Below are 16,392 nucleotides of genomic sequence, written 5' to 3' on the forward strand. Positions count from 1 at the left end.
ATTTAATAACATAAAGGTAAATATATTAATAAAATATTTTATAATACATGACTAAAAAATATTATGGATAACATAATAGTAATTAATATATAAAATAAAAATAATAGTAATTTGTATTTGCAAAAATCTATGTAACTTAGTAATTAAGTGAAAAAAATATATTTTTATAAATATAAATATATACTTATAATATGTAATTGAAAAAATTATATTAAATATTATAATTTTGAAAAATTAACTTAAAATTAAATTATAAATTATATTTTTAATGAATTACAATAACAAGGCGAGCCTGAACAACAAACACAACTAGTGCAACTTGAACCTAGGCTACATCTAAGGCGGTGAATAACCTTAATTATTTTAAAATTTATTTATTTGACCGATTTCGCCTCAAATGTAAGTTTGATACTTTTAATTTTGAATTTATTAGTTATTATTGTAATAGTAGTCTCTAAATTATGATTCTCATTTTAAATTGGACCTCGAATTTTAAAATATTCTAATTACATCTTTAAACTATCGATGTTATATTAATCGATTCTTTCATTATTAAAACAATTAATTTAATCATTAAATGACTCGTAAAATCTTATGTAACATAATATAAAACAAAAATTTTAAATAAAAATAATATGTTACCACATAACAATTGAACTTAAAACTAAAAATAAAGTAGAATCGAAAAAAAAAAGAGCAAACGATAATTTTCGTAAAAGTTTTGAAAACCTCAAAATCAAGATTTTTACAATATTAATTTTTCTTTAAATATTTCATTTTAAATTATGTCAAGTAAGATTCGATGTCTGATTCAATGATTAAATTAATAACTTTAGTAACAAAAGGACCTTATTAATCTAATATCGATAGTTTTAAGATGTAACTAGAATATTTTAAAGTTTAAATACCAATTTAAATGAGAGCACAATTTAAGATGTTTGGTGCAATTAAGTCTCATTAATTATTACATGTGATTTTTTTTTCAGTAAGTAATCATAAATAATACCGATAATAACAATTAAGGGGAAAAAATTGGAAATTAGTCAAAAAAAAAAATAGGAAAGGAAATGGATGCTGAGGCTTGTCTATAAGCCAAATCTGAAACACAGCTTATGGGTGCCATGAATTTGTCTTGTATCTTAAGAATTAAGGGAAGGAGATTTGTAATTCAATTCGCCTCTGGTATTGAATAGAATTCAGATTTTGCTACTAAGGCCGATACGAGCAAATGTCTTCAAATCCCATATACTCCTTTCTCTCAATCCTTTTGATCATCTTTGCAATGCCTAACCCACCTGTTGCATTCAGACGATGATATATATATATTTTTCGTAATTTTAATAAATTTTATCAGTTTTATCGTGAGAATTTCAAAAGCCAGAGTTGGGAAATCAAATATTTACCTAATGAAATGGCACTGCCGAAGATCATCCCAGCAAGAATGAAGATGATTATGGATGATCTCCCCAGTATTTTGATGACTTTTCCCACAACATGTTGCCCAACAAATGCAGCAATTGTGGCCACCCCAGCAAGGTAAAGAGCTGTTTCGTTCAAGACAAAAGCGGCAACGCATGTAAATATATATCTCTACGTGATTTTAAACAAGCCATACATTCAATTGCACTAAACCACTTAGAGCAAAAGCAGTGTATACCATAGGGAATTGGAAATCTTTTCAGAAGATAATACTCAACTACCGACATTGATGCTGAAAATAGCATTGCGAAAGTGGCTGTTGCACTTGATACCTACAAAAAGTTTTGCAACACTTCATGTCATTTCTTCGGATGAACGTTAAGTGACATATGTAACTATATATACATAATTATTTTAAAATTTTATTTATTTATTATTTCTATTGAAGTTGAGTATTACTTTGAATTTGAATAAGATACTATTATCTTTCAAGGTTATTTTAAAAAAAAGAATTACAAATAAAAGAAAGATAACAATAAATTTGGATTTGAATATTCAAATAAATTATTTGTAAAATAAAACAAATTTAGATATTCAAATTTATTATTCGCATAAATATATAAATATATAAATATGATCCAAATAATAATTATAATACCGAATTCAAATATTATTTCATTATTAGAATTCATAAAAAAAAAACAAATAGGATGTTTGCTAATATTTGAATTCACACCTATCCATTTTCCATATAGTTTGTTTTACGTTTGAAAATTTATACTACCCAAATATGTGTTCAGATATAATTTTTTGGTATAGTACCTGAGCACACTTCGGGTAAATTAGGGTGCCGTATTAAGAAAAACCGTACTCGGGTGATTAAATTTATAGAACTTTGAGAAGGAAAAAGATAAAAGTGAAAGTATGAAGTGACCTGAGGGGGGATTCCCATCTCAAGAAAAAGAGGACCCAAGATGAAGCCACCTCCAAGACCAAGCATCCCACCAAGTACACCAGCCAAAACACCAAATCCACAATAAATCACAAGCTTGTGAACTCGCCAGTTAGCCACTACATCCCCTTTGGATGCTATTTTTCTCCGCCCTTTGTAAAGGAACACTGCTTCATATGATGATACACCCACTGTCACCGGGATCTAAATCAAATGTTCAAAACATTACATAACACAGATTATATTATAGGTTTGATTTTCTAAATGTGTTTGAAATTTTGAAGTACCTGTAAGAAATTCAATACCCAGTATTCTGCTGAACATGTTGTCGAATAATTCTGTGTTCGAAATTTGGATTTTCAGTTAGTTGAATGTTAAGAAGCATACAACTTGTATAGGAAATTGATTACTTGGAAGAAACACCTTTGCAATCTGTAAAGCAAGGATTAAAATCCAAACAACAACGAGAAGTCCAAGTTCTTTCCAGCATATGTTCTCAATAAGAGACACCTGAAGACGAAGAAGATGGAAGCCATGGGGAACTTTGTGATTAGCACTTAATATGATTTGGTTTAACAAAATGGTGAAATTAGCCGGTTGTGAACCTACCTTGGGTTTTCCTTCTTTGCTTTCTGTGGTAACTTCATGTTGGGTTAACTCACCATTTAATTCTAGATGCCTTGCAGCTTCCTATGAAAATCAGATCATAAAAGGAATTAGAGCAAGAATTAAGCTGAACCACATATATACATGCACGCACGCATGCATGCATATTAACAGGCGTAGAAAGGATATATATCTGTATATATATAACTACCTTTTTCTTTATTGTTTCCCTTTTCCATGTTTGAATACCTTTGAGGAATGACTTAGTTGACATAGCTGTGAACCGGTAGAGGCTATCAGAAAAGAGGTTTCCTAGGAGTATGAAATAAAATCAACAGAATTCAAACATTGTGATACCTATGAAGACAATAATTAGCAAAACTGTGATCATCCAATCAGCAAAGATCACATTGAAGCCAACCCCAATACTAATTCCTAAAACCAACATTGGTTGAAATAGAAGGGCCAAATCATAGTCAATAAGAGGCAATTCAAGTGTAGGATGCCTTTGCCTTATATTGTAGCACACTGTTGCAGCTGCTGCACCAGTAATCATACCTAACCAGATCCCCCCAAAACAGAAGATGAAAATATTTAAGATGTTTCAAAATGTATGGAAATTCCAAAACTTGATTTCTGAGCCTTACATTTAGAGATTGCTGTTGATGATTTGGGATCGAACCCAATGATTAAGGCAAGCATGGGAACAAAAATACCTCCTCCACCAACACCTCCAACACTCCCAAATGCAGCCCCAAGGAATCCAAGTACTGAACCCACCACAATTTGCCAGCAAAATCTCATGTTCTGCCAAAAAAAAAAAAAATTCGTTGTTTACTCACAAGACAATCCACAGGGAAACTCCAAAAAAGTGCTACATCATGAAACAACATAAAAAGTATTGGTCTAACCGGCCATTGATGTTCATAACGTTGTCTATTGTTAAGCTCTAAGAACATGAGTGCTTTCCTAACATAGTTGTTCTCCGGAGCTTGATTAGGACTCGAACTTGGTTCTGCTGCAACAAGCGCAGATACCACGACAAAGAATCCAATCATCGTTATAGCTGTAAATATCAACCACCATACTTTTGATCGAGCAGCCAACATGGTTCTGTCTGAAATATCCAATTTTCTCCAATTCAACATGAATCCTAGCCATAAAACAGACAGGACATGCGATGTTTGAACACAAGCGTGGACATACTATAATATTCACATTCAAATCTATCTCAAGTAGACATTTTTGGAAGTAGTTAACATGATAATAGACAAAGAAATATAGCTTGTGCTTGACTGGTTTCTATTTAGAACAAAGCAGATGCTTGGGAACAGAATAGAGAACAAGAAAAGAGAGGGATTCAGCTGTCGATTTGATATTTCCATTCAAGGAACTGTTTGGGACACTTTTTAAACATGAATTGACAGTCACATTTAAGCAATGCATCAATGTAAACAGAAGCTAACTCAAACTAAACTAAATTATAGTTATAAAAAGAAGATCGAAGAGATAAACAGAAACGCAAGTTCTCCCTTACTTTGTTGTTCTTGAACTCAAGAAAATATCCCTGAAATGATGAAATTTTTTCTCGGAAGTTATGTAACTTCATGAGATTTTATAGATTTGATAGTGATAGTTTTGTCTGGGGGTCGTAGTGTTCACATGGTTTTTGTAGTGAAAGTTCTATAAATAGATTAGTAAATGATTTATCTTAAGATTTATAAATGGCACCTAAGAAAATATTGCATCAAAACTTTCATCCTTTGATTTGTTTTTTTGGTACGGTTGATATAGGGAATCAACAATGAGGAGATTAGTGGGAGATGGTAATGGTGATTGGAGAGTCGATTCACCTGTGATAGATAAAGAGTTGGAATAAGATGTTGAGGGAGGAAGAAAAGAGAGGAAGGAAGAGGGAGAAGGCTAGAGAACACTCAGGCTTTTTAAAGGAAGAGAATGAATCCTTTGCTCCTCATGCTCTAGGGAATATGTTGGTGATGTCTATTGTCAGGTAGCGCCATGTCACCTACAATATGGGTGGTAGGCCTACTCGTGCAGTCAACTGGATGGCAAGTTCATTGCATGTTAGTTGTTGTCATACACAATATTGTCTTTGACATTCTCCTTGCTGAGGTTGTATGAGGTTGTTAAGCGTTAGTGATTTTTTAGTAGCCCTCATGGAGGGCTTATATCTGGTTGCTTATAGCGAGTGGCCTTTGAAATGGCATAAGTGGAATTTGCGAATGGTTAGTCAAGAATGACTTTGGACTAAGGGTCACTTTAAGGGGTATGAGATGGAGGGTTGCCCATGGGTCGCAACTAGTGAGGGGTGCTTGCCCAGGTTCATTCCAAGCTATCCCTTGTTCTGTTACATGTCATTACTAGGGTAGGAGTATAACAATTTGCCCCCAATTAAGAGTTAGGTTACAAAATGACCTATCTCAAGACCCATCTAAATAGGCTCTCAACGAAACGTGTTCGAACAGATGAAGGAGCATATAGTTTGGCTTAGCAAGAGTTGCCTTTTTTGCATGTTAAGGATGCTTCATAGAAAGGAGAGTAGCATCAAAGGTTATGGAATAGTTGCATTAATATTAAGGAATTGTAGATGTGCCTAAGGACATGGTGCCAAAAATGGAATGGGTTTTTACATCCTTTCATTGGACATGTGCCCTACTGTGAGTGGTCCATGAATCATTAGGGCTCTTAGGCTACTAAATGCACAATTTTAGAAAGGCTTTGTAATAGTCCTCCTTTTTTCAACAACAAGTCTGTTTGCTTTCTTTGAAGTTTCTTGATCATTTGAGAGCTTTTTCTTCAACTTGGAAAATCATCTCGAGTGTTGTTTGATTTCTTCGAGCTATTCTTTTTGTTCACGTTTTTTCTATTCTTCTTACTTACTTTCTTTCTTTCTCGTTCTTCCCTCGTCATTATTTATTTTCTCGATTTTGGGGTGTAAGTTTTCCTTTTCCAGAGTCTTTTCCTTTTCCTAAACCTTCGATGGTCAGAAACAACTATAGCAGGGAGGTAGAGACTTCCAAGGTGGTTGGGAAGAGGGTGAGGAAACCTCTATGATTGGAGAGGGAGCCCATGGTAGGTGGCACATTTGAATGCACCACCACCTAGAGGGAGATGAAGCAGTTACACTAATTCTGTATGTTGTTGATCAAACGCTATAAGTATAAATTCAACATCACGGAGGGGTCTTATGCCTTAAGCACCATGTATGGTTCTAAGCACAATGGTAGGAGGCTAGGTTTCTATCTGCCTGCTTAAGGCAGGGTTCCATCTTCCCCCATCCATTCATGGATGAAGTATTGAGTTGTTATGGGGTTGTTCCAGGAAAACTGGCTATAACTTTTTGGTGGATAATAATATGATTCATCATTCTTTTCTAAGATGAATGTGTCCCCAACTAAGAATATTTCAAAATATGTTAATGTTGACCAAGGATAGAGTGCTAACCAATTGAGGTTGCTATACTTCTCCAAATAGGAAGGGAACCCTTCGGTGGGGAATCTTCTCTACGAGAGGATTAATAACATAAGTCTAGACAACTATAAGTATGTATTCATGGAGTTAAAGCTTGGTGATAGCTTTAGCTTCCCAATTGAGTAGACTTTTCCTCCTACAGGCTTATGCAACTTGAAGCCTCCATTAGAAGGTTACGAGGCAATTTGATGTGTTGAGTAAGTGTGGTATCCTTGTTGTTCCATGAGTCATTTTCCTTCGAAAGGTGTTCAAATATTTCCTTGTCAACTGGGGGTATAAATGGTTATTGCTAGAGTGGCTTTGGGTTAGATTTCATCAACTATGAGATCTGAAAGCCTTGTGATCAGTCATGGCCCTTTGATGCAAATGATACAATGGTCCTAATCCTCCATAGGTTGATAGAGGACCTTTGACAATACATTGCGGAGTATGAAAAGTTTCCAGATTGGAGATGGGGGATTCTGAAAGATATGCCACATCCGTTGCCCATCATTTCCCTTAAGGATAAAGGGTGCCCATTGTTGTGGGGACTAACACAACTGTTGCTATTGGTGTAGGGACCATTCAATGTTTGCGTCGAGTAGCCAAGCTCAAGCTTCAATTAAGAAAATGTATTCCTCAAACTCTACCCCAATTGAAATTTCCTTAGATGATGAGGAAGAGGAAGAGGAAGCCCCTTCAATGTCCCTCATTTGGGTATGATTATGGATAGAGAGGCTCTTCAGGAGTTTGTTGAACAGTAGGAGTCGGTGAAACAGGGTTGGAGGGTCATTATGATGCCTTCTTAAAATTTTTTTGTACCTTTTCCTCGAGTTATTCAAAATTTTCTAAGTTTTTGAATTGTATTTCATTTTGTTGGGTTTGATCATTATTTTGTTCATAAAACTACATCAAATTTAGGATCAGGATGGATGGATTCAAGCTTTTTTAGACTCAATTCTTGGTAGGGCCAAGGCCATTTCAGGCAAGAAAAGGGCTAGCAAGCAACCTAACACCTTGTTAAAGAAGTTGAAGACCAAGAGTGACTAAGCCAACGCATTTAGTATGCTTAAGCCTCAGAGGCTGACCACCTAGAGACTTGTTTCTCCAAGTACAATTGCCCTTACAACATCCATTATGGAGACTGGAGGGGCTTCAAGGCCTCAATCAACACATATGTTCCAATGTTAGTCACAGAAGGTCCGCTTGGGACTGCACCACGGACCTTTTTCGAGAGTTGCACCATATTAAGGAGTTTAATAAAACAACAAAGTCATTTAGTGACTTAACGGAGGATATAACCCCTAAAAATTCAATTTTTTAATGCAATGAGTTAATACTTATCAAATGTGATGGTTGATAATAACATTAAGTACATGTTTAGAGACTTTTGTAGGCGCAATCGTTGATCTGACGACCCGAGATTACGCTTTGTTTATTTGTGAAACTATTGACATGATGACCCAAGATTACACTTTGTATGCGCAACTTTTAACTTGACGACCTAGGATTATGATTTTTATATATACAACCTTTGACCTAATAGCTCAGCATTACTCTTTGTATATGTGTACAACCATTGACTTAACAACCCGAAATTACACTTTATATGCGTGCCATAATTGACTTAATGACTTAGGATTACACTTTCAATACTATCAAACAAGTAAGAAATATCATAATTGAATAATATGCTTCATATGTTGTTTATTTATCCATTTACATTTTTAAAATATTGCACAAGAGATTGCATGGTGTAATAAATAACAATATGAAACATAGGCATGTGTAATAAAATTTAGAAGAGAACTTGTAACATCCCAGAATAGGGCCTAAGAGTTTAGGGCCAGGCAAGCTGGAGTCACCAGTGGGCTTGGGAGCTAGGGTTCGCCTGGCGAGTTGGGGTCGACAGTGGGCTTGGGAGTTAGGGTTCGCCAGAGGGCCTGGCGAGCCGGGGTTGCCAATGGACATGGCAAGCTACAATCATTGGTTTGGGTCGAGAGTGAAACTAAGGTCTTGACTATGAAATAAATTAAAATTAGGAGTAGAAAAAGGGGAATTTTACCAAAGTTAGGAAGTCAACTTATTTACCTCTTCACAACACCACTCATGCATTTAACTCTTTCCTATGTCTACAAGGGCGTCCTAAGAACATCAAAACACCTAGTGCCTATAAATTAAACTTCTTCATTAAAAATTCCATATTCTTTTGAACAAAAAAACTCTCTCAAATTTCTTCATTGTTTACTCTTTTCTCTTGCTATCAAGTTTTTACGAAAATAAGAACCTAGCACTTAGCTCTTCAGATTAAAGGTAAGACACCTTATCTATTGAGTTAGATGTATAGAAGTAACTAAGAAATTTCACGACAAAGTGTTGGATAAAACCAGGTTTGAAAAAGGTTTTCTTACATAGCGAAAAATTAAAATTTTGAAAATAGACCCAGTTTGTGAAATTTATAGCAATAAACCTTAATAGAATTTGTACTTGTGTTTTCGGATAAGCAGATCCTTGATGTTTTTCAGCTGTCAATCACGCGATCTTCTCCGCTATTCTTGTACCTCTAACTGCTTCAAGTGTGGGCTCGAACCAATTGAATCAAAACATAGAACTAGAAAAGTTTTCTTTTTGGGGTGAAATTAGAAATTCTCTATTTTTTAATAGAAACCAGTAAAATTGTTATTTTGAAAAATATATTTATAAGTTGAGAATAAATTCTCTCAATTTTTGGGGTAAAAATAAACTCTCATAGGTTGTTTTAATAGCTTTATTGGTGTCATTTATTTATAGGAAGAGAAGGTAGAACCCTTTTAGAGTTGTAGAGGTTTATTTTAAATAGGAAAACAACATCCCACTTAAAGTAGGAGAGGGATGAATGACCTACCCTTATATTTCTACTAGGTTTGTCACCCTTTTTATGTTATATGAGGTGTTTTGAGCCTCTCTCACATCGGGTCCAATTACGAATACTTCCTAGACCTTTTTGACCCAGTACTTAGTAATGTAATCCAACTCGATTAAGTTTTTCTATTTCTAAAAATAAACTTTAATATTTATATATTAAATAATTTTTTCATCCAAATTTTACTCTAGTAAAATTTTGACTATTTTACCCGCAATAAAATTTTAAGAAAATTTATTCAATATGTCAAAACTCAATATGTTCACTATGACCGCATGGTTTATTTCCATTTTCAGGCTTCAAAACAATCCAAAAACATAAACTCATTCTTCCATCATTTTTAAGTAAACCTATAAAGGATTGCAAATTTCCATTTTCATTTTAGTAAAACTATAGTAATTTTCAATTGATTTCATTTCTCCCTTTCAGTGAAAACATAATCATTCTTAAATGTTTCTCATTTCTCTTTTTGTATTCATTCCATTCATTTTTATTCAAACATGTAATTCATTTCTAGTTCAAAGAGCTGGCAAAGGGACCGATTGGACATATGAAGTTGAGGCTCAAATGATTTATAATTAAGATCTTGCTTTTCACCTATTAATTATAAACTCATTTAGTCATGAAGACATTCCATTACAGTATCGTGACTGAGCTCTCCCTAATGACACACCATTACAAAAACAACTACTTAGTACTCATTTAATGACCTTGTCATTAGTGTGTTACCATCATAGGATATTTGTAACACCCTGAACCCGACCTAGACGTTATGGCCAAATCCAGCAATGTCATATGAGAGTGTTTTTGGAAAACTGTTTCAATACCTAAAAATCCTTCTAGTTAATATCTTCTACTTAGTTTGAAAAAAAACCATAAACTTATTAATTTGCTCAAAAAAATTTCTTAATACGCGAAAGCTTTAAAATCCAATTAACTCTTGGTACCGTTTTATTTACGAAAACCTTAGTTAAATTTTTTAAAAAAAAACATGCTTTGGCATTGTAGTTTATATTCCAAAAACACAGTTTAAAAAAATCCAAATTAAAACCAAAAGTCCAGGTCCATATTTACAAAAATATCCCCAAAATAATAAAATAACTTGGTAAAGCGTTTAGAACATAAAACTCATGAGTAGGTGGCCGTGGTCACCACCGAGTCCTCCGCTGCACCGATCTGCCTACTGCTGGGGATTACCTGAACAAATTAAACAAATAAAGGGTGAGTTTTCGCAAACTCAGTGTGTACATCCGCACAGTTCAGCATGCATACAGTCAGATAATAGAATACAGTCACAGTTCAGGCCTGAGCCCTTTACGGAATCAGTGTGGGCCTTAGCCCACTCAGAACAGAATTAGACACATACTTCGGGCATTAGCCCATCTTAAATATAGCATGCATAACAGATCAGATAAATAGAAACATGCCCAACAACCTTACACACCAACTCCGTCCAACCCAACATGCCATGTGAGGATAAAATCGACCCACCCATCCCTGCACACCAAATATGGGGATAAAATTGACCCATTCAACCTTACACACTATAAAGTACCGTAATGCGGCACATGTCATAAACAAGCAGCTTAGCTGCCAGATAACAGGCTTTAAAGGCCTTTCAGATACTTCCTTCAACTTTTTCAAACCCACCCCATTGCAATGCATCATACAAGAATGGCATGCTATAATGCAGATTAACAGACATATTTTCATATTCAGAATAGACAGATATACAAGCTAAGTGTAACATGGTAGTACATACATCGTAATATCATATCACAGAATCAAGGGTCTAAGTAAGGCTTACTAACCCTACAATAGGTTACAATCGACTTAGGCGACCCGTGCAACCTTGCAAAACATTTAAGAAAAATGGGCTCACACGCCCATGTGGCCTACCCGTGCAAGCCCACAAGGCCCAAATTGGCCTTGGCCGTGTGGATCACACGGCCTGGCCCAAATTCTCACACGGCCCACTTGATCGAGCCCGTCTCTAGCACACGGCCTCGCCAACCCTCACACGGCTATGTTTATCGCGCCCGTGTTGCACGCGCACGGCCTGGCTCGACGATCACACGGTCGTGTATTGCCACACAGCCTCCACACGGGCAATCCACACGCTTGTGTGGCATCTACAGTTTACTTTTCAGCTTTCATCGAATCTCGTTTTCTGTACAATCGGAGTACACACCTAGTATCGTTTCGAAGCTAACGCAATCATGAGCACTCAAGAACCTGTTATTGAATAGTACGCCACTTAGTTAGTCACTTAAATCGAGTTACTAAGGATAGGCAAATCCAAAAAGTTAACGATGACCTTATCTCCTAACGAAAAAAAGCAGTTCCTTGCTGATTTAGAGCACCGTTTTAGCAGTCCACAGAATCTTGATTGTCTCCTAAACAAAAAACAATCTCTTAACAACCCAACATTCATAAAAACGAAATAAAACGCACCCCTGTACTTACCAAATTCGTGCCAAATGCAGAGATAAGAAATGATGATGGAAAATGACCAAAAATCAATAACATAAATAAGGAAAACGACAAGAAAAAGGGGAATTTCGGTTGGAGGAATAGAAAAAGAATGTGGAGAAGAGGAAATTTTACAGAGGAAAATGGACAGAGAGGGAGAGCAGAATATTTGGGTCACTCTCAAATCCTTTGTTTTGCTCCCACTAAACCACATCTGTTGCAACTACTCAGTAACCCAACCTAACTCAAATACTCCCACGACATTAGCAGTAAAAATAATGCCTCCGTTCAAACCTCCCTCACGCCAACACTCCACTTATCCACCAGACCAGCAGGCCCATTCTTGCATATTTTAATAAACAAATATTTATAAGTCTCTTAACCAATGGTAAGACTTTATTCAAATAAAAACCAAAACTTTTCCCAAGCTAAGGCTTGAACCTGGAACCTCCCAAACACACTCGGAACACATAACCACTAAAGCAAACAGAAAATTGTGCCAAAAATATTACGGAAACATATCTATAAAATTTGGGGCGTTACAACTCTACCCCCTAAAAAAAAAATTTCGACCTTGAAATTTTACCTGATTAGAAAAGGTGAGGATACTGTTGTCGCATCAAATCCTATGGCTCCTAAGTGGCCTCCTCAGTGCTATGATTCTACCATAGCACCTTCACTAAAGGGATAGATTTTCTACGTAGAAGCTTAACGTTGCGATCTAAAATCTGAGCTGGCTCCTCTTAAAATGTCAGATCCGGTCTAACCTCAATGTCCTCTGTAGGCATAATGTGCGTAGGATCAGAGCGATAGCATCTCAACATCAAGACGTGGAACACATCATGAATGCGATCTAACTCTAGAGGTACTTCAACTGATATGCGACTGGCCCTACTTGCTTCAGAATCACATATGGCCCAACAAACTGAGGAATCAGCTTGCCTTTGCGACCGAACCTCAGAACCTTCTTCCATGGCGAGACCTTAAGGAAAACCATGTCCTCCACAGAATACTCGATGTCATTCCTCTTCAAATCAGCATAGGACTTCTGTCTATCAGAAGTCACTTTCAGTCGATCTCGAATCAAGCAGACTTTATCCTTAGTCTCTAATACCAACTCAGGACCCAGAACACTTCGCTCACCCAACTCAATCCAGCACAAGGGTGTGCGACACTTAGGACCATACAGTGCCTAGTAAGGTGCCATCTATATACTAGACTGATAGTTGTTGTAGTAAACTCTACTAATGGCAAGTACTCCTCCCAACTGCCTTGGAAATCTATCATGCAACCCCTCAACATGTCCTCCAGTATCTAAATCACCCTCTCCGATTGACCATCTGTCTGAGGATGGAAAGCAATACTAAAGTCTAACCTTGATCACAGAGCCTCATGAAGCTTCTGCCAGAACCGAGACGTGAAAGGAGGATCCCTATTAGAGATGATCGAGACAAGTACCCCATGCAACCTCACTATTTCAGAAATATAGAGCTTAGCCAACTTTTGCAAAGAAAAGTCTATCCTGATCTGAATAAAGTGTACAGATTTGGTCAATCGATCTACAAAGACCCAGATAGAATCCTTCTTAGTAGGTGTTTGGGTCAACCCACTAACGAATTCCATCGTTACTCGCTTCCATTTCTATAATGGCATCTCAACCAATTGCAGCAAGCCCGAAGGTAACTGATGCTCAGCCTTAACCTATTGGCAAGTCAAACAGCAACCAACGAAGTCAGTAACTTCCTGCTTCAACGCTAGCCACCAGTACAACTCTCACAGATCTCGGTACATCTTGTTCCCACTGGGATGAATAGCATAAGGGCTACTATGTGCCTCCCTCAGAATTGACAGTCTTAGATCCTCATCATTCAGTACATAGATCCGCCCTCGGAAATGCAATACCCCATATCATTAATCCCAAAATCCGTAGTAACCCCACTCTCAATCTAACGGTACCTCGACTCAAGAGACTTATCTCCCATCTGTTTATCCCTGATCTGATCAATCTATGTCGGTCTTACTTGCAGCTTCGCTAATAGACCCCATCGTTGAATAGACTGAGTGAAGTGAACATTGCTCTCAACAGATGGTAACTCGACCGTAGATTAACCTTAGAGAACACCGACGCCCTTCTAAACTGATCGAATAAATCGTTTATATTCAGAAGTGGGTATTTATTCTTGATCGTCAACTTGTTCAACTGACGGTAGTTGATACACATCCTAATTGTACTGTCTTTTTTCTTTACGAACAGAACAAGTGCTCCCCATAGAGACACACTGGGATGAATAAACCCACGGTCTAACAGTTCTTGGATTTGAGCCTTAAGCTCCGTTAGCTCTTTCTGTGCCATTTGGTAAGGGGCGATAGACACCGAAGCTGTACCATGAATCAACTCAATACCAAACTCTACCTCACGACTCAGAGGCAATCCTGATAGTTCTTCTGGAAAAACATCTGGAAAGTCCCTTACAGTTTAGATATTCCTAACCGAAGAGTCTACAGAATCAGCAACACTGATATAAGCCCAGAATGCCTCACACCCCTTCCTTACTAACTTCTCTGCCCTTAATATAGATATCACATTAGTCAAATAGTCTCATCGTTCCCCAATCACGACCACCTCATTATCCCCCTCAGTCCTTAAAACAACCCTTTTCGTAGCACAGTCCAGACTCACTCGATGTTTGACTAACCAATCCATACTAAGAATTAAATTGAACTCCCCAAATTAAAGCTCCACTAAATCCGCCAGAAACACTGTCCTTTGGACCTCAAGCGGAACATCTATATACAGCCTATCTACTCGAACAGACTACCTCAAAGGACTTATCACAGTCAACCCTCTATTAGTATTCTCGACCAGAATTCTCAAAGTCCCAGACACAGTACTAGCTACATAAGAGTGTGTAGAGCCTATGTCTATCAGTGCAAAGTAAGTTACATTAAGTATTAAGAACGTACCCGTGATGACATCTGGAGTATCTTGATCCTCACGGCGACGAGCAACATAAACCAAAGCAGGCTACCTTGCCTCAGACGATCTAGCACCTCGTCTCGGTGCTCTTTGTCCTCTTCCCATGCCGTTACCACCTCTAGCCTGACCACAGTCCCTAAGTGGCTGCTGAACTACCCTCGACAGCTGCGCAGTTTCAGTAACCGAAGTTTGCATCTAATTAGCTCTCAATGGGAAATCCTTAATGCGATGCTCAGTAGACCTATATTTAAGACAAGCCCCAATAGCCCTCCAACACTCGCTCGGATGTCGTCTATTACAATGCTGACAAATTGTCACCCCAATAGGTGCAACAGTAGGCCCCATTTTTACGAGCCCATCAGAGCTGGCCTTTTTCCTAAGCCTCATCCCAGAATTCGATGACTCTGTAATCCTCTTAGCCTTCCTCCTGTCTCGATTTTGGCACTCAGTGAACTTTACTTCCTTGGCAATCTTGCCTTCTCAACCAGTGCAGAGAAATCCTGCTTCCTCTGAAGAGCTATCAGAAATCGTAAACTGTCTCGGAGACCATCCTCAAAACAGACACAGCGCTCATACTTTGTTGCCACCATGCCTCGCGCATAATGGCTCAACCTCAAGAACTCGGCCTCAAACTCTACCACCAAACGATCATCCTGGGTGAGATTCAGAAACTGATGTCACCTCGTATCAGTATAGCTGGCTCCTACATACTTACTCTGGAAAGTCGTCTTAAATAGATCCTATGTCAGTCTGTCGCGTTGGGTGCCTCCTTAACAGTCAACCACCACTGGAATGACTCATCACGAAGCAATGACACAACCCTCATAAGCTTTTACTCAGCAGTGAAATCTAGGTCATCCATAATGTGTTCTGTGGCCTCCATCCAGTACTCGACCACATTAGAAGTAACTCCAGTGATGCCCCTAAATACCTCAGCCCCATTGGACCGGAGTCGCTTCGTAACCGACCCATGATCCTCAGAACCAATGTTGGGCCCAGCAAACGTCTCCAAAATTCGTAGTATGGCTTGGGACAGTGCGTCGTCTTTAGTCGCACGATCGGGAGACCTAGTCCCAGAGCTAGTCTCAGTAACAGGGGACACCAGGGTCTCGCTAGTGTCAAAATTCGGAATTGTATCGGATGCAAAGGACTCAGCTCAAGCCCCTCTACGGCCCTTACCTCGGCCTCTAGTACCCATTCCACAAGTATCAAATGTGCTCATCATAATTTTGGATTAATCTGTATTAATAATTTTATGCAAATCAGTTTACAATTTCGATATTTTTTAATAAATATTTTATGCAGTAAGGTTATCAAAGTATTCAGAGTCTGTTATCGCAAGTCGCAGTTTACTACAATATTCAGTTTACACTACCTATAGTGTTTCAATAGAGTCTACTACCTACAATAGTTTCATAGCATAGAATAGTATTTTCAGACAGATCCAAACAAAATTTTAGTATGTTCTAAGCTTGCTTTCAAAAAATTCTAAATAGAGTTTAAAAACTTACAGGATCGACTCCGGATACTCGGTGTACCACTTATTCATTTTGAAAATATTTTAAATACAAATAATTTCTTTAAAACCCATCA

General features: G+C 37.4%; 1 protein-coding gene across 3 annotated transcripts; it reads right to left on the reverse strand.

Annotated features, from left to right (window-relative positions):
• Positions 1-937: 937 nt before the first annotated feature.
• LOC108485667 (sulfite exporter TauE/SafE family protein 3-like) lies at positions 938-4,897 on the reverse strand. 3 transcript variants are annotated; one of them, XM_017789518.2, is made up of 12 exons: positions 4,515-4,897; positions 3,889-4,130; positions 3,625-3,784; positions 3,335-3,535; positions 3,189-3,253; positions 2,981-3,061; positions 2,795-2,881; positions 2,659-2,709; positions 2,354-2,575; positions 1,658-1,751; positions 1,404-1,544; positions 938-1,295 (listed from the first exon to the last, which is right to left on the reverse strand). In XM_017789518.2, the coding sequence occupies exons 2-12, from the start codon at positions 4,123-4,125 to the stop codon at positions 1,210-1,212; spliced, it is 1,425 nt and encodes a 474-aa protein (XP_017645007.1). In that variant the 5' UTR covers positions 4,126-4,130; positions 4,515-4,897; the 3' UTR covers positions 938-1,209. The 3 variants fall into 3 exon arrangements, with proteins under 3 accessions (XP_017645007.1, XP_017645009.1, XP_017645010.1); XM_017789520.2 differs by having other exon boundaries at positions 3,889-4,094; positions 4,515-4,895; XM_017789521.2 differs by lacking the exon at positions 3,335-3,535 and having other exon boundaries at positions 4,515-4,895.
• Positions 4,898-16,392: the final 11,495 nt, after the last annotated feature.

The sequence above is a fragment of the Gossypium arboreum genome, chromosome 2, assembly GCF_025698485.1.
Source record: "Gossypium arboreum isolate Shixiya-1 chromosome 2, ASM2569848v2, whole genome shotgun sequence".
Taxonomy (NCBI): domain Eukaryota; kingdom Viridiplantae; phylum Streptophyta; class Magnoliopsida; order Malvales; family Malvaceae; genus Gossypium; species Gossypium arboreum.

Excerpts from the sequence above, each read along its gene's own strand:
- LOC108485667 (XM_017789518.2), bottom strand. The coding sequence starts at position 4,125 with ATGTTGAATTGGAGAAAATTGGATATTTCAGACAGAACCATGTTGGCT. Across the intron at positions 3,536-3,624 it reads ATCAACAGCAATCTCTAAAT|GTATGATTACTGGTGCAGCA; the intron begins GTAAGGCTCAGA and ends GGATCTGGTTAG. Across the intron at positions 2,710-2,794 it reads TTGCTTTACAGATTGCAAAG|AATTATTCGACAACATGTTC; the intron begins GTGTTTCTTCCA and ends TTTCGAACACAG.